General features: G+C 54.9%; 1 protein-coding gene across 2 annotated transcripts in view; it reads right to left on the bottom strand.

Annotated features, from left to right (window-relative positions):
* Nucleotides 1-14933: 14933 nt before the first annotated feature.
* LOC139272924 (zinc finger protein 395-like) overlaps nucleotides 14934-24794 on the bottom strand; it is a 42883-nt gene continuing 33022 nt past the window's right edge. For both annotated transcript variants that reach the window (XM_070889038.1, XM_070889039.1), the window contains exons 6-9: nucleotides 22897-22997; nucleotides 16402-16660; nucleotides 15563-15681; nucleotides 14934-15474 (exon numbers count right to left, since the gene is read on the bottom strand). In XM_070889038.1, the coding sequence (XP_070745139.1) occupies nucleotides 15363-15474; nucleotides 15563-15681; nucleotides 16402-16660; nucleotides 22897-22997 (591 nt within the window). In that variant the 3' untranslated portion in view covers nucleotides 14934-15362. The remainder of the gene's footprint in view (nucleotides 15475-15562; nucleotides 15682-16401; nucleotides 16661-22896; nucleotides 22998-24794) is intronic.

The raw sequence follows: 24794 nt of genomic DNA, 5'->3' as shown, positions 1-24794 counted from the left end.
ACCCAATTTATCTATCTATCTTCACCCCATATCTCCAATCAAATCTATCTATCTTCACCCCATATCTCCAATCCAATCTATCTATCTTCACCCCATATCTCCAATCCAATCTATCTATTTTCACCCCATATCCCCAACCCAATCTATCTATCTTCACCCCATATCTCCAACTCAATCTATCTATCTTCTCCCCGTGTCATACGTCCTCAAAATGGAGTCAGTCATGAGACTGAATGCTGGGAAAATAAAGGACGAATGATAGTTAAACCTTGAGGGCTTAAACAAATAAACAAATCCTTACCAAGGATTGAAGGCAAGCCATCAACACCACAGGTCCAGCGAAAGCTCATTAAGGAACATAAAGATGTCCTACTTTATCTGAACCCTTTTGTTAGCAAAGACCTGAGAAACTCAAGAGTGAATGAGTGACCCGGCATGACTGGGGCCCAGTGTCTCATTGAGTTGGAAGAGATCAGGGATGCCAACGGGTCTTTGTGAGGTTACTGATACCAGAAGGGCGGAACTTTTCCAACGTATCTTTTAAAAATTCATTCATGGGATGTGGGCATCGCTGGCAAGACTGTCAGTTATTGCCCATCCCTAATAAATGTAACATGCCTCACTCAGATTGGTCAATGGAATAGAGGAGGTTTGATCGGAAATTAAAGATATGCAGGATAGTGTTTTTCACTTTTCAGTCTTCACTTCTCAGTTCTCAGTCCTTAGTTTTTAGTTTTGTTTTTTAGTGGTTCTTGTACTAGTCTTTGTAGTATTGCTCCAACCCTCTTCTCAATCTTCCTCGCCGCCATGCTCCACCTCACAATCAACAAGCTCCCCGCTGGAGTGGAACTAAACTACAGAACCAGTGGGAAGCTGTTTAACCTTCGCCGCCTCCAGGCCAGGTCCAAGACCACCCCAACCTCTGTCGTTGAGCTGCAGTACGTGGATGATGTTTGCGTCTGTGCACATTCAGAGGCTGAACTCCAGGATATAGTCAATGTATTCACTGAGGCATATGAAAGCATGGGCCTTACGCTTAACATCCGTAAGACAAAGGTCTTCCACCAGCCTGTCCCCGCCGCACAGCACTGCCCCCCAGTCATCAAGATCCACGGCGCGGCCCTGGACATCGTGGACCATTTCCCATATCTCGGGAGCCTCCTATCAACAAAGGCAGACATTGATGTGGAGATTCAACATCGCCTCCAGTGCGCCAGTGCAGCCTTCGGCCGCTGAGGAAAAGAGTGTTTGAAGACCAGGCCCTGAAATCTACCACCAAACTCATGGTCTACAGGGCTGTAGTAATACCCGGCCTCCTGTATGGGTCTGAGGCATGTATAGAAAGCACCTCAAGTCGCTGGAGATATATCACCAACAATGTCTCCGCAAGACCCCTGGGAGGACAGGCGCACCAACATCAGTGTCCTCGACCAGGTTAACATCCCCAGCATTGAAGCACTGACCATACTCGATCAGCTTCGCTGGGCAAGCCACATAGTTCACATGCCAGATACAAGACTCCCTAAGCAAATGCTTTATGCGGAGCTCCTTCATGGTAAACGAGCCAAAGGAGGACACCCTCAAAGGACACCCTCAAAGCCTCCCTCAGAGTCCAAAAGCCTCAGAGTCTCAACACCGAGAGCATGAAGAGGCCAGGCGCAGGCAGCGGAAGGAGCGCGCGGCAAACCAGCCCCACTGACGCCTTCCCTCGACCAATGTCTGTCCCACCTGTAGCAGGGTCTGTGGCTCTCGTATCGGACTGTTCAGCCACCAGAGAACTCACTTTGGGAGTGGGACTGCCTATGAATGAATGTAGTAGAAGATGTAAGTATCTGTACATGTAGAATTACATGGAATATATGGCACAGAAACAGGACATTCAGCCTAACCAGTCCATGCTAGCTTCCATTCGAGCCTCCTCCTATCCTTCCTCATCTAAATCTATCAACATTAGCCTCTATTCCCTTCTCCCTCATCTGCTTATCGAGCTTCCCCTTAAATACATTGATACTATTCGCCTCAACCACTCCCTGTGGTAGCGAGTTCCACATTCTCACCACTGACTGGGTCAAGAAGTTCCTTCTGAATTCCCGATTTGATTTCTGGATGTCTTACTTATATTGATGGCCTCTAGTTTTGCTGTTCCCCACAAGTGGAAACATTCTGTCACAACAAACTCGATCACAACTGATCATAGTTTTGAAGACTCCTATTAGGTCACCCCTCAGATTTCTTTTTTGAAGAGAAAAGCGATCCAGCCTGTTCATTCTTTCCTGATGGATCCTCCTCAGTATTGATTATACTCAGTATTGATTCTTTCCTGATGGATCCTCCTCAGTATTGATTATACTCAGTATTGATTCTTTCCTGATGGATCCTCCTCAGTATTGATTATACTCAGTATTGATTCTTTCCTGATGGATCCTCCTCAGTATTGATTATACTCAGTATTGATTCTTTCCTGATGGATCCTCCTCAGTATTGATTATACTCAGTATTGATTCTTTCCTGATGGATCCTCCTCAGTATTGATTATACCCCCAACCCCTCAATTTGATGTCTACTCATTTTGTAAATGTAAAAATAGAAGGGTCTCTCTCTAAAATTGGAAACTGTATCTCTGACTGAAATGTTGCAGAAGTGAAACTGTGCAATTATACCGACAGACGTAAGTGTGTCGCTAAGATCAAGGGAGGGGATATTTCAGCCAGCCAGTTCAGATACAGCTAGCAGCATGAAAGATGAATTTACCTGGGAGCAAAGGATCAAGGAGCAATGATAGCATCTCTACAAATGGAGGTTTATCACTATGACATCTCAGAAGGCTGACGCCATCATCCTAGAGGAAAGCACATTATATGTGCCAAATTTGGTACGTTGTTAACTAAAGAATCAACAATGTTTCAGAATTCCTAGGTGATTTAACTCAAACACTATCTAGCCCTTAAAATGCTCTTAAACTCATTTTGGATTATGTGAATTAAATGTCTCCCCCTATTTGTACTTTAGTGCTCTGAGGCACTGAATAATACAATTTTGGATTTGCTCACAATCACTGTTTTATTGGATATATGAAAGTGTCGGACACGTCCCAAAGTGTACACCTTGTTTACACATGTTAGCCATGTTCTGAATCATTTTGGAGAAACTGTAGGGGGATTCCATTGCTGTCACTGACATCTATGGTTGCCAACTGACGTATTCCTGGAGAATTGATCATGTAACATTTGATCACATGACACTGTTCGTGTTGATGCTTAATCACATGACATGTGATTATGTGACAGTTATGTGTGCGCACTTGGTCCATGCAGCAGAGCAGGTCTCCAGCCGTCCTGGTTAACCCTTGTCACTGGATAAAGGCCTAGCTCTGTCAAGCCCGTGTAGTGGCTGATGTGCAACGGTCACCACACGTTAAAAAAATCCACACACAGACATCTTCCACCCCCTCAACTGGAGTTCAGGACTGGAACATCGGGTCCTTCATTGAAACATCTGTGAACTCTCGTGGAAGCAAGTCATCCTCGTTCGAGGGACCGTCTACGATGATATGATGAGAGGAAAGCGAGGCAACCCCTTCATCCATGCCAGCTGTAAGGCAGAAATAACTGAGACAAAGAAGTCTCCAGACTGGTGTTAGAATTGAAGGATTCATTCCATCGTACAATAGCTAAAGCGACTTGAACAGTGTGAACATAAATAACTGATAATAGGCAGCTCCAAACATCTGAAGGCCAGGAATGGAATGTCTGACTCCAACATTGGGAGAATAAGGTCAGGAGAGATGGGCCTTCAGAAAATATAAACAGGAAAGACTTGTGAAGAGGAGGATTTCACCGAAGAGTTGAGGCAAAGAACTCTTAGGAAATTAAAGCAATCATTATCACTAGAGAAAAAGTACTAGGCAAACTAATGAGACTAAAGGCTGACAAGTCCCTGGGACCTGATGGCCTGCATCCTAGGGTCTTAAAAGAAGTGGCTGCAGAGATAGTGGATGTATTGGTTGTAATCTATCAAAATTCCCTGGATTCTGGAAAGGACCCAGCAGATTGGAAAACTGCAAATGTAATATTTAAGAAAGGAGGGAGCGAGAAAGCAGGAAATTTTAGGCCAGGTAGCCTAACATCCGTCATTGGGAAAATGCTGGAGTCCATTATTCAGGAAGTAGAAGTAGGGCATTTAGAAAATCATATTACAGTCAAGCAGAGTCATCATAGATGTTTGAAAAGGAAATCGCGCTTGACAAATGTATTAGAGTTCTTTGAGGATGTAATGAGCAGGGTGGATAAAGGGGAACCAGTAGATACAGTATATTTGCATTGTCTAAAGGCATTTGATAATGTGCCACATAAAAGGTTACTGCACAAGATAGAGGATTGGCTAACTAACAGAAAATAGAGAGTCGGGATAAATGGGTTATTTTCAGGTTGGCAAACTAACTAGTGGGGTGCCACAGGGATCAATGCTGGGGCCCCAACTATTTACAATCTATATTAATGACTTGGCTGAAGGAGCCAGGTTTGCTGACGATACAAAGATAGGTGGGAAAGCAAGTTGTGAGGAGGACGCAAAGAGCTGGATTTTCAGTTGGAGGCTTTTTCAGGCGGCAATGGCGGTGAGACGGTAAGGTTTGTGCTGGTAAATGATTTGCTTCTGCAGCTAGGCCCTGAGTGTGGAGCGGAGCGCTAAAGGAGGCTATTCACACCAGTCATAGGGCGCTGGGCTGGCTGAGCAACTGAAAATCCGTTGCTAAAGAGTCGGCTTCGGAACGCCCTAAGGGAGGCTTCCCTGGAAAAAAAATCACCAAAAAAACCCACAAAAAACATTCCCAATACCTTGCCCACGCCACATAAAGATAAATCGTAAAAACAAAACAAGGAAAAAACAAACAATCACACTTACCTCATGTTGTCCTTGCTTCCCTCACCCCCACTGGAACAGCTGGGACTGCCTGCTTTCCCAGATGGTCTCACTACGGGTCCCGTTCCAAACATACTTCACAACGGTGTCACAACCAGGGGCTTTGCACACCGGATCGACGCTCCTGGGCGGAACTGCTCAGCGTCTCCCAAAACCGGCACCAAATATCCCAGCGGGGGGGGGCGCTGGAAGCTGGCCGTCCGGCCCAAAGTCATTTGCATATCCATTACCGCCACTCCGGGGTGCCAATACGGGCACAAGCCCAACAAAAATCCAGCCCATAGGGTCTGCAAAGGGATATAGACAGGCCCAATGAGTGAGCAAACATTTGGCAGATGGAGTATCATGTGGGAAAGTGTGAGGTGACCCACTTTGGTGGGAAAATAGAAAAGCAAATTATTATGTAAATGGAGACTACAGAATGCTGCGGTACAGAGGGATCTGGGTGTCGTCGTACATGAAACATAAAATGTTAGTATGCAGGTACCACAGATAATCAGGAAGGCAAATGGAATGTTGGCCTTTATTGCAAGGGGGATGGAGTATAAAAGTAGGGAAGTCCTACTACAACTGTACAGGGTATTGGTGAGGCCACACCTGGAGTACTGCGTACAGTTTTGGTCTCCTTATTCAAGGAGGGATATATTTGCATTGGAGACTGTTCAGAGAAGGTTCACTAAGTTGATTGCTGGGATAAAGGGCTTGTCTTATGAGGAAAGGTTGGACCTACACACATTGGAGCATAGAAGGTGATCTTTTTGAATCATAAGATTCTGAGGGGCTTGATAGGGTAGACGCTGAGAGGATGTTTCCCCTCGTGGGGGAATCTAGGACTAGGGGACATAGTTTCAGAATAAGGGACCGTCCATTTAAGACGGAGATGAGGAGGAATTTCTTCTCTGAGGATTGTGAATCTTTGGATTTCTCTACCCCAGAGCGATGTGGAGGCTGGGTCATTTAATATATTCAAGGCTGAGATATCGACAGATTATTGAACGGTAGGGGAGTCGAGGGTTATGGAGAACAGGCAGGAATGTTGAGTTGAGGCCAAGATCAAATCAGCCATGATCTCAGTGAATGGCGGAGCAGGCTCAAGGGGCCATATGGCCTACTCCTCCTCCTATTGCTTATGTTCTTAGGCTGATTGCCCTCTTTCCCTCTACTCCAGTTCATGTTCTCTCCTCTCTCCCCCTCTCCCAGTTCATGTTAGAATTTTGTTCAATGTAATAATAGAAAAAGAAGTTAAGGACGAGGGTACTTGAATTTTTAACATTTATTCTCAGGATGTGGGTGTCGCTGGCAAGGCCGGCATTTATTGGCCATTCCTGATTGCCCCTTGAGAAGGTGGTGGTGAGCCGCCGCCTTGAACCGCTGCAGTCCGTGTGGTGAAGGTGCTCCCACAGTGCTGTTAGGGAGGGAGTTCCAGGATTGTGACCCAGCGACGATGGAGGAACGGCCGATATATTTCCCAGTCAGGATGGTGTGTGACTGGGAGGGGAACGTGGAGGTGGTGGTGTTCTCATGCACCTGCTGCCCTTGTCCTTCTAGGTGGCAGAGGTCGCGGGTTTGGGAGGTGCTGCTGAAGAAGCCTTGGCGAGTTGCTGCAGTGCATCTTGTAGATGGTACACACTGCAGCCACGGTGCGCCGGTGATGTTGAAGTTGGTGGATGGGGTGCCGATCAAGCGGGCTGCTTTGTCCTGGTTGGTATCGAGCTCCTTGAGTGTTACAGCTGCACCGATCCAGCCATGAAGGGAGAGCCATGGATATATTCTAAAATAAGTGGTTCAAATATCAATCTGCAGGATTAACTTGAGCGTAAGAGGAGGTGCTCCAGGCCACAGAGTGGATTGAAAAGCTGTGGAGTGGTGGAACACGAGTGGCTCACTCTTGCCTCATGGGATCAGATAATACAGATTTACAGGACTCGTAATCTAGTGAATGTGAATTCAAATCCCACCACAGCAGTTTCAGAATTTGAATTCAATCGTTAAAAAAATCTGGATATAAAAACCTGATACCAAAACCACTGCAGCGGTTCAAGAAGGCACACCTCCATCTTCTTGGGTAAGGAGGGATGGGCAATTAATGCCACCGACAGCAAATCCCCAGAATGATTATAAACCCCATTCCCCCTCTCCTCCATACCAGGTACCAGTGACCCACTGCTCGGATCACTGCCTCACTGTTATTAAATTATTAAATTGTATAATCACATTTTTATCTTTCTCTTTTTTTATTTAAAATTATAAAGTTGTATGTAATATACAAAATCACACCGTCAGACATTCTGTTTACGAACCCTCTAATACAACCTAAGCCGAAGAGTTAAAACAGCAACCCTTCCATGCAGCACGCTGGCATCCGAACCGGCCCCCAACCACAGTGACCTCGGCCAGACAGCAGGCCCGAGCGCTGAACACACCCCTACAGGGTGGGTCTGACCTCGTACCATTCCACACCTTGCCACACGTAGGTCTGGCAGCAGTGTAGTCAGTGGATATTACAGGGTCACCAAGCACCTGACAACAAGACTTGCATTTATATAGTGTCTTTCACGACCACCGGACATCCCAAAGTGCTTCACAGCGAATGAAGAACTATTGGAGTGCAGTCACTGTTGTAATGTAGGAAACACGGCAGCCAGCGTACGCACAGCAAGCTCCCACAAACAGCAATGTGATAATGACCAGATAATCTGTTATTAGTAATGCTGACTGAGGGATAAATATTGGTCAGCATAACTCCCCTGCTCTTCAAAATAGTGCCGTGGGATCTTTTACATCCACCTGAGAGAACAGATGGGGCCTCGGTTTATCGCCTCATCCAAAAGACAAGGCCCGAGGATGAAGGTGCGTAGCCCACTCGAACTTCTAACTCTAATGCAACTATTTCTATCTGAATATTGGAGGAACGCCCGTGTCCTGAACCTTTTCTGGGCCCTTGTTTCAGACGGGAGAGTCTTTAAAGGCACGCTGGTTGCTTTCATTACCCACAGGCTCACTGTTACCATTTCAGCACTGATCTAGAATTACTGCCACACCTCACATTCTCTCCAACCATATTTATTTTAAGATAAAGATTAAAACATTTCAATTCACGTTCTGTTATTTACATAAGAATATAAGAATTAGGAGCAGGAGTAGGCCATCTGGCCCCTCGAGCCTGCTCCGCCATTCAATAAGATCATGGCTGATCTGATCATGGACTCAGCTCCACTTCCCCGCCCGCTCCCCATAACCCTTTACTCCCTTATCGCTCAAAAATCTGTCTATCTCCGCCTTAAATATATTCACTGACCCAGCCTCCACAGCTCTCTGGGGCAGAGAATTACAATGTAGAGGTTTTCATGAAATTCGGAATCGCGTTTGATTATATTTTCATTTATTTTATAAATTATTTAAGCTTTATCTTTTAATACAAACCACACACATTATGTCCGTGGGCGTGACAGACCTCAAACTGCCCCCATGACTGTCAGCTGCTCAATTTATTCAATTCCCTTTGTCAGGAAAAGAGGGGCGGTGGGAGTGGGTATCGGGGAGAGAGGGGATATTGGGAGGGAGGGGCTGGAGTATCGGGGGTGGGGGGGAGGGAGGGTAAGGAGAGGGAGGATCGGGTACTAGGGAGCGAAGGAGGTGAGGAGAGCATGCTCCCTCTGCGCTCTCTCTTTAACCATTCTGTTTAACGCCCTTTGTTGGCATGAGTTTGGAGCAGATATCTTGTCCAGACTCGCGTTCTATGACAGAAGCAGTGGGGCCAGAGGACTATGGGAATTATATACCAACACAGGACAGTGAAAGCACTGCCTCAGTCTGTGTGTGAGCGAACAGGAGACGTGTCCAGGCTTCTATCAGCACACGCTGCCTGATCTTACACCAGTGTAGTGCATTCTACATTCATTGCCAGGGAATCCTGCAGATCTCCGAAACTACAATCTGAGTCCCCTGGGACCCGTGCAGCAGATGGAAGGTTGCAGTACCTCCGTCCCTCCACTAGTGGGAGCTGCTCAAGCACATGGCAGACAGGTGCTCAAATCCTCAGATGCCCCACCATTCAACCCTCCGCTCACCCACCCCGAAAACCGGAACTGCAATCCGTGTCCAAGCAACGGGGGAAGGAGGGGAGGGGAGGGAGTCTCGGGGTTCACAGGGTCAGGGTCCATTGAGAGGGCCGCTAAGTGGGAGCAGGAAGTGTCAGCGGGTCATACCCACATCCAGAGAAAACCCTGGATGTGAAGCTGTTGTCCAGCTTCGGGTCCTGGACACGGCTCCTGCTCATTCACACACTGGGGACATGGAGGCAGCACCCTGGGTAGCCAGCACCCTTGGGAAATGGAGACAGCACCCTGGGGATGGGGAGACAGCACCCTGGGGACACACAGACAGCACCCTGGGTGGACAGCACCCTGGGGCGACAACACCCTGGGGACACAGAGACAGCACCGTGGGGACACAGAGACAGCACCCCGGGTGGACAGCACCCTGGGGCGACAACACCCTGGGGACACAACACCCTGGGGACACAGAGACAGCACCGTGGGGACTGGGAGACAGCGCCCTGGGGACACAGACAGCACCCTGGGGACACAGACAGCACCCTGGGGACACAGACAGCACCCTGGGGACACAGAGACAGCACCCTGGGGACACAGAGACAGCACCCTGGGGACACAGAGACAGCACCCTGGGGACACAGACAGCACCCTGGGGACTGGGAGATGAGCACACAGCCTCTCAGTGGTTTGAGTCACACACAGGTTTTAGCAAACACTCCACACTCTCCCGTTGAAGATCCCCACAAAGGACAGAAAGAGCAGGCGATCGGACCCCGATCTTACAATGACTTTAACACTATGAAACCGACACTGGCATCAGAGGAGGTGAGCAATTAGGAGATTGTACGCCGGGGATTGTAGGACGGACAGGGGTCGGGGCAAGACTGTTTTCCCTTTTACCAAGTGTAGACGGTGCTGTCACCACCTTTGGCTGTTCCCAGATCCTGGGCAAATGTTTCAGAATTTTAAATACTTGTAGCTGCTGTAAATAATACTTCAATCTCATTGTCCCTCTGCAGTCAAATTCCACTGATGATAGAAACAGTGGGGCCACTCTGGGTCTTTAAAAACATGCGGAGCTGAAACAGAGCACCCAAGGTCAGAGGAAAGCCTCTCGACAAACCCAGCTCGAAAGAAGGTTTGCTGATACTGAGTCCGTTTGCTTTGCTCCCTTCATCTCTGTCCTCTCCCCACCCCCAAAAAATACACTTAATAAAATAACAGCTGGTGATGGCAGAGGCCAGTGATGCCGAATCAGTGGGGGAATCATGTGTGAGGGCAGAAATGGTGAAAGGTCAGGCGCACCCAGCACCACGGCTGGCCGAGGCTCCATGTGCTGGACCAGGATAGTCCTGCTGCTCGGAGCCCCAGCTCTCTTGGACCTTCTGCTCAATCCCTGGCTTTACACCCAGCCTATCATGTGTGGCTGGCCCAACATCAGCGTTTGTTCCCTCTCCCCAGCAGTCAGCTGTGACTCAGTGGGCAGCACACTCGCCTCGGAGTCCAAAGGTTGTGGGGTCAAGTCCCACTCTAGGATCGAGCGCATAAATCTAGGCTGTCACTCCCAGTGCTGAGGGAGTGCCGCACTGTCAGGTGCCGTCTTTTGGATGAGACGTTAAACCGAGGCCCCGCCTGCTCTCTCAGGTGGACATAAAAAATCTATTTCGAAGAGCACGGGAGTTATCCCCGGTGTTCTGGCCAATATGTATCCCTCAACTACTATCACTAAAACAGATTATCTGGTCATTATCACATTGCTGTTTGTGAGAGTTTGCTGTGTGCAAATTGGCTGCTGCGTTTCCTACAATCGTCACCATAGACAGTCCCTCGGGGTCGAGGATGGCTTGCTTCCACACTAAATGAATTCTCAGGTGACTAATTAACTCATTTTAAACGGTGGAAGATGCCTGTCCATGAATTCTATTAACGTTTCACACCAGCCACCGGAGTAGGGTCTTGGTCCAGTGGCAAGGGGATCCAAGGCGACTGGAGACCAGGCTCTGCCGCATGTGCCAATACATACACACAGACTCAAACATTCTCCTACTGTCCTCCCTCCTCCCCACAGGACCTCAATCAGAGGAGCAGTTTGGAGCTGTGGGCAAATCAAAAAAAGGCCCAACTAACGCAACAGCAGAATGACCAATGCAGAGGTCGGGACGGGCGAGGAGCGGGGGTCGGGACGGGCGAGGAGCGGAGGTTGGGGCGGGCGAGGTTCCGGGGTCGGGACGGGCGAGGAGTGGAGGTTGGGGCGGGCGAGGTTCCGGGGTCGGGACGGGCGAGGAGCGGAGGTCGGGACGGGCGAGGTTCCGGGGTCGGGACGGGCGAGGAGCGGAGGTCGGGACGGGCGAGGAGCGGAGGTCGGGACGGGCGAGGAGCGGAGGTCGGGACGGGCGAGGAGCGGAGGTCGGGACGGGCGAGGAGCGGGGGTCGGGACGGGCGAGGAGCGGGGGTCGGGACGGGCGAGGAGCGGGGGTCGGGACGGGCGAGGTTCCGGGGTCGGGACGGGCGAGGAGCGGAGGTTGGGGCGGGCGAGGTTCCGGGGTCGGGACGGGCGAGGAGTGGAGGTTGGGGCGGGCGAGGTTCCGGGGTCGGGACGGGCGAGGAGCGGAGGTCGGGACGGGCGAGGTTCCGGGGTCGGGACGGGCGAGGTTCCGGGGTCGGGACGGGCGAGGAGCGGAGGTCGGGACGGGCGAGGAGCGGAGGTCGGGACGGGCGAGGAGCGGAGGTCGGGACGGGCGAGGAGCGGGGGTCGGGACGGGCGAGGAGCGGGGGTCGGGACGGGCGAGGTTCCGGGGTCGGGACGGGCGAGGAGCGGGGGTCGGGACGGGCGAGGAGCGGGGGTCGGTACGGGCGAGGAGCGGGGGTCGGGACGGGCGAGGAGCGGAGGTCGGGACAGGCGAGGAGCGGGGGTCGGGACGGGCGAGGAGCGGGGGTCGGGACGGGCGAGGAGCGGGGGTCGGGACAGGCGAGGAGCGGGGGTCGGGACGGGCGAGGAGCGGGGGTCGGGACGGGCGAGGAGCGGGGGTCGGGGCGGGCGAGGAGCGGAGGTTGGGGCGGGCGAGGTTCCGGGGTCGGGACGGGCGAGGAGCGGGGGTCGGGACGGGCGAGGAGCGGGGGTCGGGACGGGCGAGGAGCGGAGGTTGGGACGAGCGAGGAGCGGGGGTTGGGACGGGCGAGGAGCGGGGGTTGGGGCGGGCGAGGAGCGGAGGTTGGGGCGGGCGAGGTTCCGGGGTCGGGACGGGCGAGGAGCGGAGGTTGGGACGAGCGAGGAGCGGGGGTTGGGGCGGGCGAGGAGCGGAGGTCGGGGCGGGCGAGGAGCGGAGGTTGGGACTGGCGAGGTTCCGGGGTCGGGACGGGCGAGGTTCCGGGGTCGGGACGGGCGAGGAGCGGAGGTTGGGGCGGGCGAGGTTCCGGGGTCGGGACGGGCGAGGAGCGGAGGTTGGGGCGGGCGAGGAGCGGAGGTCAGGACGGGCGAGGAGCGGAGGTCGGGGCGGGCGAGGAGCGGAGGTTGGGGCGGGCGAGGAGCGGAGGTTGGGGCGGGCGAGGTTCCGGGGTCGGGACGGGCGAGGTTCCGGGGTCGGGACGGGCGAGGAGCGGAGGTCGGGACAGGCGAGGAGCGGAGGTCAGGACGGGCGAGGAGCGGAGGTTGGGGCGGGCGAGGAGCGGAGGTTGGGGCGGGCGAGGAGCGGAGGTTGGGGCGGGCGAGGAGCGGAGGTTGGGGCGGGCGAGGAGCGGAGGTTGGGGCGGGCGAGGAGCGGAGGTCGGGGCGGGCGAGGAGCGGGGGTCGGGGCGGGCGAGGAGCGGAGGTTGGGGCGGGTGAGGAGCGGAGGTTGGGGCGGGCGAGGTTCCGGGGTCGGGACGGGCGAGGTTCCGGGGTCGGGGCGGGTGAGGAGCGGAGGTTGGGGCGGGCGAGGTTCCGGGGTCGGGACGGGCGAGGTTCCGGGGTCGGGACGGGCGAGGAGCGGGGGTCGGGACGGGCGAGGAGCGGAGGTCGGGACGGGCGAGGTCCGGAGGTCGGGACGGGCGAGGAGCGGAGGTCGGGACGGGCGAGGTTCCGGGGTCGGGACGGGCGAGGAGCGGGGGTTGGGGCGGGCGAGGAGCGGAGGTCGGGACGGGCGAGGAGCGGAGGTCGGGATGGGCGAGGTTCCGGGGTCGGGACGGGCGAGGAGCGGAGGTTGGGACGGGCGAGGAGCGGAGGTCGGGACGGGCGAGGTTCCGGGGTCGGGACGGGCGAGGAGCGGAGGTCGGGACGGGCGAGGTTCCGGGGTCGGGACGGGCGAGGAGCGGAGGTCGGGACGGGCGAGGAGCGGAGGTTGGGACGGGCGAGGTCCGGAGGTCGGGACGGGCGAGGTCCGGAGGTCGGGACGGGCGAGGTTCCGGGGTCGTGACGGGCGAGGAGCGGAGGTCGGGATGGGCGAGGTTCCGGGGTCGGGACGGGCGAGGTTCCGGGGTCGGGACGGGCGAGGTTCCGGGGTCGGGACGGGCGAGGAGCGGAGGTCGGGACGGGCGAGGTTCCGGGGTCGGGACGGGCGAGGTCCGGAGGTCGGGACGGGCGAGGTTCCGGGGTCGGGACAGGCGAGGAGCGGAGGTCGGGACGGGCGAGGTTCCGGGGTCGGGACGGGCGAGGAGCGGAGGTCGGGACGGGCGAGGTTCCGGGGTCGGGACGGGCGAGGTTCCGGGGTCGGGACGGGCGAGGTTCCGGGGTCGGGACGGGCGAGGAGCGGAGGTCGGGACGGGCGAGGTTCCGGGGTCGGGACGGGCGAGGTCCGGAGGTCGGGACGGGCGAGGTTCCGGGGTCGGGACGGGCGAGGAGCGGAGGTCGGGACGGGCGAGGAGCGGAGGTCGGGACGGGCGAGGTTCCGGGGTCGGGACGGGCGAGGAGCGGAGGTCGGGACGGGCGAGGTTCCGGGGTCGGGACGGGCGAGGAGCGGAGGTCGGGACGGGCGAGGAGCGGAGGTCGGGACGGGCGAGGTCCGGAGGTCGGGACGGGCGAGGTCCGGAGGTCGGGACGGGCGAGGAGCGGAGGTCGGGACGGGCGAGGAGCGGAGGTCGGGACGGGCGAGGTCCGGAGGTCGGGACGGGCGAGGTCCGGAGGTCGGGACGGGCGAGGTTCCGGGGTCGGGACGGGCGAGGAGCGGAGGTCGGGATGGGCGAGGTTCCGGGGTCGGGACGGGCGAGGTTCCGGGGTCGGGACGGGCGAGGTTCCGGGGTCGGGACGGGCGAGGAGCGGAGGTCGGGACGGGCGAGGTTCCGGGGTCGGGACGGGCGAGGTCCGGAGGTCGGGACGGGCGAGGTTCCGGGGTCGGGACGGGCGAGGAGCGGAGGTCGGGACGGGCGAGGTTCCGGGGTCGGGACGGGCGAGGAGCGGAGGTCGGGACGGGCGAGGTTCCGGGGTCGGGACGGGCGAGGTTCCGGGGTCGGGACGGGCGAGGTTCCGGGGTCGGGACGGGCGAGGTTCCGGGGTCGGGACGGGCGAGGTTCCGGGGTCGGGACGGGTGAGGAGCGGAGGTTGGGACGGGCGAGGTTCCGGGGTCGGGACGGGCGATGTTCCGGGGTCGGGACGGGCGAGGTTCCGGGGTCGGGACGGGCGAGGAGCGGAGGTCGGGACGGGCGAGGTTCCGGGGTCAGGACGGGCGATGTTCCGGGGTCGGGACGGGCGAGGTTCCGGGGTCGGGACGGGCGAGGAGCGGAGGTCGGGACGGGCGAGGTTCCGGGGTCGGGACGGGCGAGGAGTGGAGGTCGGGACGGGCGAGGTTCCGGGGTCAGGACGGGCGAGGAGCGGAGGTCGGGACGGGCGAGGTTCCGGGGTCGGGACGGGCGAGGTTCCGGGGTCGGGACGGGCGAGGAGCGGAGGTCGGGACGGGCGAGGTTCCGGGGTCGGGACGGGCGAGGTTCCGGGGTCGGGACGGGCGAGGTTCCGGGGTCGGGACGGGCGAAGTCCGGAGGTCGGGACGGGCTAGGAGCAGAGGTTGGGACGGGCGAGGTTCCGGGGTCGGGCGGGCGAGGAGCGGAGATCGGAAACGGAGATGAGGGACGGAGGAGCGGAGAGGTCGAGGCCGAGAGGTGGAGCACGGGCCAATCGCGGGGCCGTGAAGTCGTGCGGCTCACATTGCGGACTATGAATTCCCGACATTACAATAGTGACTACACTCTAAAAGTACTTCATTGTCTGTAAAGCGCATCCAGTGCTGGTTAAAGGGGATATATCAATGCAAGACTTTCTTTTTCTTTTCTCTCCCCAACAGACAGACTCTGGACAGCTTGAGCCCCAGTCTGAACGATAGATGCCCTACAGAGGGACAAATGCACCCCATCCCAATCCTGCAGAGTCCCTCTTCTCACAAGGAGCCGGTGTTATATTTGTATTAAAGGCAGCTTCCACCCTCAGTGATGAAAGCGCTGACAAGCTTTCTTCCATTTACAGGCTGTGCACCACTGGCTCCTGTTCTCCGCACCATAGACCTTGCGGCATTTCTTAGCATCACCGCGGACCTTCCTGTCAATCGGGAAACGGGAAACAATTTACTTTCACAGCCATTGCAATGGTCAAATCTCGCAGTACACAAGCCCTGCCCGTCACTCACTTTACCCCGCTGAGTGTCTGAGGCGTCGAGGCGAATACGATGTGCGGGTTGAACAAAGCCGCGTGTGGCTGGACAGAGCAGTCTCCCAACGTGACGCAACAGCCGTAGTCTGGAGAGACCTGGAAAGGAAGGAGACTCAGTCACTGCCCAATGCCCAGACCCACTTCCCAACCCCTCAGGGCACTGCCCAGACCGTGGGCACTGCCCAACCCCTCATTCACTGCCCAGACCGCGGGCACTGCCCAGACCCACTTCCCAACCCCTCAGGGCACTGCCCAGACCCACTGCTCAACCCCTCGGTCATTGCCCAACCCCTTGGTCACTGCTCAGACCCAATGCCCAACCCCTCATTCACTGCCCAGACCGTGGGCACTGCTCAACCCCTCGGTCACTGCCCAGACCGCGGGTACTGCCCAACCCTCAGGGCACTGCCCAAACCCACTGCTCAACCCCTCGGTCATTGCCCAACCCCTCGGTCACTGCCCAGACCGTGGGCACTGCCCAACCCTCAGGGCACTGCCCAAACCCACTGCTCAACCCCTCGGTCACTGCTCAGACCCAATGCCCAACCCCTCAGTTATTGCCCAACCTTCAGGGCACTGCCCAAACCCACTGCTCAACCCCTCGGTCACTGCCCTGACCCACTGCCCAATTCCTCGGTCAGTGCCCAAACCACGGGCACTGCCCAACCCCTCGGGCAGTGCCCAGACCCACTGCCCAGCCAACGGTCAGTGCCCTCTGTTATTGGCCAATATTGAGGTGCACAAGACTCCGAGAGCTGGGCTTCTGTTGGAACTGCACTCCTGGTTGGTCCGCCCCGAGCTCTCTGCTGCCCCCACCTGGTAGGTGTGATCCACACAGACCTGCCACAGGCAGCTGGGAGCGGACCGACTGAGCATGTCCGGGATCTGGATATCCGACGTCCCCTCCCGTGGGCCCAGCGACTGAGGGGCGGCAGCGACTCGCTGACACTGGAGAGCGGCGGGTGGAGATGCACAGCATCGACTGGCCAGTGTCTCGGAGACCTGGTCCGCACTCACTCCGATCTCGGTGTAGTAGAAATCTTCCTCTCCATTACTGTGATCAGAGTCGCTGCATCTGTCGAAATTAAGAAAGAAAGACTTGCATTTTTATAGCACCTTTCATGACCACCGGACGTCTCAAAGCACTTTACAGCCAATTAAATACTTTTGGAGTGTAGCCACTGTTGTAATGTGGGAAACAGGTCAGCCAAGTTGCACACAAGCAAGCTCCCACAAACAGCAATGTGATAATGACCAGATAATCTGTTTTTTATTATGCTGTTTTAACAACAGCAGCTTGAAACACAGGAGCAACGATAGCACGGGAAACTCCCTTCCCAATCTCCCCCCGCCCCGCCCGACAGTCCGCTCTCCCTCAGGTTGTAAGCGACACACACTGCAGTTTAATCTCAATCCAAGGCCGACGCGTAGATGGGCAGGCCGGAGGGGTTAGTCTCCTGGCCCCATGGTGCAGCGAGGGGGTGTCAGTGGAGATAGTGGGTGACTAACACCCCACCCACACTACCTCAGCCGAGCGGCCAATCTTCACTTGCAAGCTGAGGCTATTCAACCAGAGTGTGCTTCAGCAGAGAGCTAGACCCTGCCTCATTCAATGTCCTAGAATCTTACAGCACGAAGGGGGCCATTCAGCCCATCGTGCCTGTGCTGGGTCTTTGAATGAGCGATCCAATTAGTCCCACCCCCACTGCTTTTTACACCACTGCCCTGCAAATTTCTCCTTTTCAAATAATAATTTCCTTTGGAAAGTTACTATTGAATCTGCTTCCACTGCCCATTCAGGCAGCGCGTTCCATCTCCCGATAACTCACTGCGTAAAAATAATTCTCTTCATCTCCCGCTCTGGTTCTTTTGTCAATCACTTTAAAGTGGTGAGGGTTCGTGTGAGTGGGAATTTAATAAGACAAAGAGCAAGGAGAAGGCAATAGGGCCAGGGTAGCATTGGGAGAAATGATAACCAGAGCGGGACAGGAAGGGACAGAATGTATAAATATAAGAGTTTATCACAAAGTGGGGTCAAATCAGGGAAAAATGGTAAAAAAAACAAATTTAAAAGCTCTTTACTTGAATGCACGCAGCATTCATAATAAAATAGATGAGTTGACGGCACAAATAGATACAAATGGGTATGATCTGATAGGCATGACAGAGGCGTGGTTGCAAGGTGACCAAGGCTGGGAACTAAGGGCCCAAAATTGGTGAAGGCCCCACCCGCCGAAAGGACCGCCGATGGCCAACGAGGTACCCGACGGTACGTTGGGCGGAATATTCATCGTGAAGGTCCTTCAAAGGGTGGCAGCCGGTGGGAGCTCCCAATCGCGGCTTGCTGCCCAAGTGCCGCCAAGGATGGAGTCGGGCCCACAGAGGGTCAAATAATGGATAATCGAGGGGCTAAAGGGAGGGAGGAACTTAATACAAAGCTTTTACCGATATATAAAACGGAAAAGAGTGACTAAAGTGAATGTTGGTCCCTTAGAAGATGAGAAGGGGGATTTAATAATGGGAAAATGTGGAAATGGCTGAGACCTTAAACAATTATTTTGCTTCGGTCTTCACAGTGGAAGACACAAAAACCATGCCAAAAATTGCTGGTCACAGGAATGTGGGAAGGGAGGACCTTGAGACAATCACTATCACTAGGGGGGTAGTGCTGGACAGGCTAATGGGACTCAAGGTAGACAAGTCCCCTGGTCCTGATGAAATGCATCCCAGGGTATTAAAAGAGATGTCGGAAGTTATAGCAGATGCATTCGTTATAATCTACCAAAATTCTCTGAACTCTGGGGAGGTACCAGCGGATTGGAAAGCAGCTAATGTAACGCCTCTGTTTAAAAAAGGGGGCAGACAAAAGACAGGTAACTCTTGGCCGGTTAGTTTAACATCTGTAGTGGGGAAAATGCTTGAAGCTATCATTAAGGAAGAAATAGTGGGACATCTAGATAGGAATAGTGCAATCAAGCAGACGCAGCATGGATTCATGAAGGGGAAATCATGTTTAACTAATTTACTACAATTCTTTGAGGATATAATGAGCATGGTGGATAGAGGTGTACCGATGGATGTGGTGTATTTAGATTTCCAAAAGGCATTCGATAAGGTGCCACACAAAAGGTTACTGCAGAAGATAAGGGTACGCGGAGTCAGAGGAAATGTATTAGCATGGATCGAGAATTGGCTGGCGAACAGAAAGCAGAGAGTCGGGATAAATGGGTCCTTTTCGGGTTGGAAATCGGTGGTTAGTGGTGTGCCACAGGGATCGGTGCTGGGACCACAACTGTTTACAATATACATAGATGACCTGGAAGAGGGGACAGAGTGTAGTGTAACAAAATTTGCAGATGACACAAAGATTAGTGGGAAAGCGGGTTGTGTAGAGGACACAGAGAGGCTGCAAGGAGATTTAGATAGGTTAAGCGAATGGGCTAAGGTTTGGCAGATGGAATACAATGTCGGAAAGTGTGAGGTCATCCACCTTGGAAAAAAAAACAGTAAAAGGGAATATTATTTGAATGGGGAGAAATTACAACATGCTGTGGTGCAGAGGGACCTGGGGGTCCTTGTGCATGAATCCCAAAAGGTTAGTTTGCAGGTGCAGCAGGTAATCAGGAAGGCGAATGGAATGTTGGCCTTCATTGCGAGAGGGATGGAGTACAAAAGCAGGGAGGTCCTGCTGCAACTGTACAGGGTATTGGTGAGGCCGCACCTGGAGTACTGCGTGCAGTTTTGGTCACCTTACTTAAGGAAGGATATACTAGCTTTGGAGGGGGTACAGAGACGATTCACTAGGCTGATTCCGGAGATGAGGGGGTTACCTTATGATGATAGATTGAGTAGACTGGGTCTTTACCCGTTGGAGTTCAGTAGGATGAGGGGTGATCTTATCGAAACATTTAAAATAATGAAAGGGATCGACAAGATAGAGGCAGAGAGGTTGTTTCCACTGGTCGGGGAGACTAGAACTAGGGGGCACAGCCTCAAAATACGGGGGAGCCAATTTAAAACCGAGTTGAGAAGGAATTTCTTCTCCCAGAGGGTTGTGAATCTGTGGAATTCTCTGTCCAAGGAAGCAGTTGAGGCTAGCTCATTGAATGTATTCAAGTCACAGATAGATAGATTTTTAACCAATAAGGGAATTAAGGGTTACGGGGAGTGGGCAGGTAAGTGGAGCTGAGTCCACGGCCAGATCAGCCATGATCTTTTTGAATGGCGAAGCAGGCTCGAGGGGCTGGATGGCCTACTGCTGTTCCTAATTCTTGTGTTATTTTGTTCTTATGTATGTTCTTATGTTCTATTATCACTAAACAAGTAGTACTCGGTAAAATAATGGGACAAAAGGCGGACAAGTCTCCTGGACCTGATGGCCTGCATCCTAGGGTCTTAAAAGAAGTGGCTGCAGAGATAGTGGCTGCCTTGGTTGTAACCTACCCAAATTCCTTGGATTCTGCGGAGGTTCCAGCGGATTGGAAAACCGCACATGCAACGCCCTTATTTAAAAAAGGAGGCAGAAAGAAAGCAGGAAACTATAGACCAGTTAGCCTAACATCTGTCGTTGGGAAAATGCTGGAGTCCATTATTAAGGAAGCAGTAGCAGGACATTTGGAAAAGCATAAGTCAATCAAGCAAAGTCAACATGGTTTTATGAAAGGGAAATCACATTTAACAAATTTTCTGGAGTTCTTTGAGGATGTAATGAGCAGGGTGGATAAGGGGGAACCGGTCGATCTGGTGTATTTGGATTTCCAGAAGGCATTCGATAAGATACCACATAAAAGGTTACTGCACAAGATGAAAGTTCACGGGTTGGGGGTAATATATTAGCATGGATAGAGGATTAGCTCACTAACAGAAAATAGAGAGTCAGGATAAATTGATCATTTTCCGGATAGCAAACAGTAACTAGTGGGGTTCCACAGGGATCGGTGCTGGGGCCTCATCTATTTACAATCTATATGAATGACTTGGATGAAGGGACCGAGTAGCCAAATTTGCTGACGATATAAAGATGGGTGGGAAAGCAAGTTGTGAGGAGGACACAAAAAATCTCCCTGTTCCTGCACCCTTATTTAGTTTATATTTCCTCTCCTTATTCTTTCTCCCAAAATGTATCACTTCACACTTTTCTGTGTTAAATTTCATCTGCCCATTCTTCCTGAAGTCTATCACTACCCTCCTCACTGTTCACTATACTGCCAAGTTTTGTGTCATCTGTAAATTTTGAAATTGTGCCCTGTACACCCAAGTCCAAGTCATTAATATATATCAGGAAAAGCAGTGGTCCCAGTCCCGACCCCTGGGGAACACCACTGTATACCTGCCTCCAGTCCGATAAACAACCGTTCCCCACTACTCTCCGTTCCCTGTCGCTGAGACAATCCCGTACACATGCTGTCTCTGTCCCTTTTATTCCATGGGCTTCAACTTTGCTGGCAAGCCTATTATGTGGCACTTTATCAAACGCCTTTTGGAAATCCATATATACCACGTCAACCCCATTACCCTCATCAACCCTCTCAGTTAATTTCATCAAAAAACTCGATCAATGTGATTAAGCATGATTTGCCTTTAACAAATCTGTGCTAGCTTTCCTTAATCAATCCACAATTGTCCAAGTGACTGTTAATTTTGTCTCTGATTACTGTTTCTAACAGCTTCCCCACTGCCGAGGTTAAACTGACCGGCCTGTAGTTGCTGGGGTTATCTTTGCACCTTTTTTTGAACAATGGTATAACATTTGCAATTCTCCAATCCTCATTTCTAAGGAGGGTTGGAATATTCTATCAAAACCATTCATGATTTTGAACACCTTGATCAAATCTCCTCGTAACCCTCACTGCTCGAAGGAGAACAACCTCAGCTTCTCCAGTCTCTCCATGTAACTGAAGGTCCTCATCCCTGGCATCATGTGCACACACTTCCCAACACAGATCATTGGTTAGAGCCAGCAGCAAGAACACCAGTTCACCTCCCTGCTCCACAGCCCAGGGGAGTGATGCTGGAAATGCTTTCCCACAACGTGCTGTCTGAGATGAACTAACTACGTCACTGACTTAAACTGCATGGTCCCGAAACACAGCAGGCACTGCACTAACCAGCTACACCACTGGGGGGAGACACACACCACAGCATTAACTTCTACAGTGTCTTCATTCTGCACAGTTCATGACATCTTAAAATATCAACAACAATTCAATAGGACAGTGTAGAGGGAGCTTTATTCTGTATCTAACCCCTTTACCTGCCCTGGGAGTGTTTGATGGGACAGTGTAGAGGGAGCTTTACTCTGTATCTAACCCCCTGTACCTGCCCTGGGGGTGTTTGATGGGACAGTGTAGAGGGAGCTTTACTCTGTATCTAACCCCCTGTACCTGCCCTGGGGGTGTTTGATGGGACAGTGTAGAGGGAGCTTTACTCTGTATCTAACCCCCTGTACCTGCCCTGGGGGTGTTTGATGGGACAGTGTAGAGGGAGCTTTACTCTGTATCTAACCCCCTGTACCTGCCCTGGGAGTGTTTGATGGGATAGTGTAGAGGGAGCTTTATTCTGTATCTAACCCCGTGCTGTACCTGCCCTGGGAGTGTTTGACGGGGACAGTGTAGAGGGAGCTTTACTCTGTATCTAACCCCGTGCTGTACCTGCCCTGGGAGTGTGTGATGGGACAGTGTAGAGGGAGCTTTACTCTATATCTAACCCCCTGTACCTGCCCTGGGAGTGTTTGATGGGACAGTGTAGAGGGAGCTTTACTCTGTATCTAACCCCCTGTACCTACCCTGGGAGTGTTTGATGGGACAGTGTAGAGGGAGCTTTACTCTGTATCTAACCCCGTGCTGTACCTGCCCTGGGAGTGTTTGATGGGACAGTGTAGAGGGAGCTTTACTCTGTATCTAACCCCGTGCTGTACCTGCCCTGGGAGTGTTTGATGGGACAGTGTCGAGAGAGCTTTACTCTGTATCTAACCCCCTGTACCTGCCCTGGGAGTGTTTGATGGGACAGTGTAGAGGGAGCTTTACTCTGTATCTAACCCCCTGTACCTGCCCTGGGAGTGTTTCATTGTGTGACCTCCATCAGCTCTACACCTCAGAATGTTATTCTTCATTATTACTGAGGGCAGGCAATCAGCTCCACACAGCCTCCCCCCGCCCCTGGGGCACCCCGTGAGCCGTCTCCCCGCGACCCCACCACACCACCCCCAATGGCCCCTCCTCCCCCCGTGGCCCCGTCTCCCCCCCTCCCCGTGGCCCATCTCCCCTCCCCCCTCCCTCCCATGACCCATTTCTCCCCCGAGGCCTCACATACCCGAGATGCACGGTTCGGATGTGCCTGCGAATTCCGACAGTTGAACAGAGGCGTTTCTGGCACCGGGGCCACATGCAGTGGTACAGGAGCTTGATCGAGTTCTGGGAGAGAGGGTGTGGACAGAGACGATTAGACATCAAGGCAAACATCTCTCTCATCACCACATGTTCGGCCAAGTAAGCCCCTTGTAACTCAGTGAACGGGAGTCGCAGTCTGGCTGCTGAAACTGAAAGGCCCCCTCCATCCCGAAACCCTAGCACCCACACCCACTCCCCCCCCCGCCACAGCACCCACTCCCCCCACCACACAGCACCCACTCCCCCCCCCCACAGTACCCACTCCCCCCCCGCACAGCACCCACTCCCCCCCCCCACAGTACCCACTCCCCCCCCGCACAGCACCCACTCCCCCCCCCCACAGTACCCACTCCCCCCCCCCCACAGCATCCACTCCCCCCCCCCCACAGCACCCACTCCCCCCCCCCCACAGCATCCACTCCCCCCCCCCCACAGCACCCACTCCCCCCCCCCCCACAGCACCCACTCCCCCCCCCCCACAGCATCCACTCCCCCCCCCCCACAGCACCCACTCCCCCCCCCCCCACAGCACCCACTCCCCCCCCCCCACAGCATCCACTCCCCCCCCCCCACAGCACCCACTCCCCTCCCACACAGCATCCACTCCCCCCCCCCCACAGCACCCACTCCCCTCCCACACAGCACCCACTCCCCCCCCACACATCACCCACTCCCCCCCCCCACAGCACCCACTCCCCCCCCACACAGCATCCACTCCCCCCCCCCCACAGCACCCACTCCCCTCCCACACAGCACCCACTCCCCCCCCCCCACAGCACCCACTCCCCCCCCACACAGCATCCACTCCCCCCCCCCCACAGCACCCACTCCCCTCCCACACAGCACCCACTCCCCCCCCCCCACAGCATCCACTCCCCCCCCCCCACAGCACCCACTCCCCCCCCACACATCACCCACTCCCCCCCCCCACAGTACCCACTCCCCCCCCGCACAGTACTCACTCCCCCCCCCAAAGCACCCACTCCCCCCCCACCCCCACCCCCACCCCCACAGCACCCACTCCCCCCCCACACAGCACCCACTCCCCCCCCCACACAGCACCCACTCCACCCCCCCCCACAGCACCCACTCCCCCCCCCACAGTACCCACTCCCCCCCCGCACAGCACCCACTCCCCCCCCACCCCCACCCCCACCCCCACAGTACTCACTTCCCCCCCGCACAGTACTCACTCCCCCCCCCACAGCACCCACTCCACCCCCCCCCACAGCACCCACTCCCCCCCCCACAGTACCCACTCCCCCCCCGCACAGCACCCACTCCCCCCCCCCCACAGCACCCACTCCCCCCCCCCACAGTACCCACTCCCCCCCCGCACAGTACTCACTCCCCCCCCCACAGCACCCACTCCACCCCCCCCCACAGCACCCACTCCCCCCCCCACAGTACCCACTCCCCCCCCGCACAGCACCCACTCCCCCCCCCCCACAGCACCCACTCCCCCCCCCCACAGTACCCACTCCCCCACCGCACAGTACTCACTCCCCCCCCAAAGCACCCACTCCCCCCCCGCACAGTACTCACTCCCCCCCCCCAAAGCACCCACTCCACCCCCACCCCCACAGCACCCACTCCCCCCCCACACAGCACCCACTCCACCCCCCCCACAGCACCCACTCCCCCCCCCACAGTACCCACTCCCCCACCGCACAGTACTCACTCCCCCCCCCCAAAGCACCCACTCCCCCCCCCCCACAGCACCCACTCCCCCCCCCCCACAGCACCCACTCCCCCCCCCCCACAGTACTCACTCCCCCCCCAAAGCACCCACTCCCCCCCCCCACAGCACTCACTCCCCCC

Source organism: Pristiophorus japonicus, chromosome 9 (assembly GCF_044704955.1).
Source record: "Pristiophorus japonicus isolate sPriJap1 chromosome 9, sPriJap1.hap1, whole genome shotgun sequence".
NCBI lineage: Eukaryota > Metazoa > Chordata > Chondrichthyes > Pristiophoridae > Pristiophorus > Pristiophorus japonicus.
This window is presented reverse-complemented; position numbering and strand designations above follow the sequence as displayed.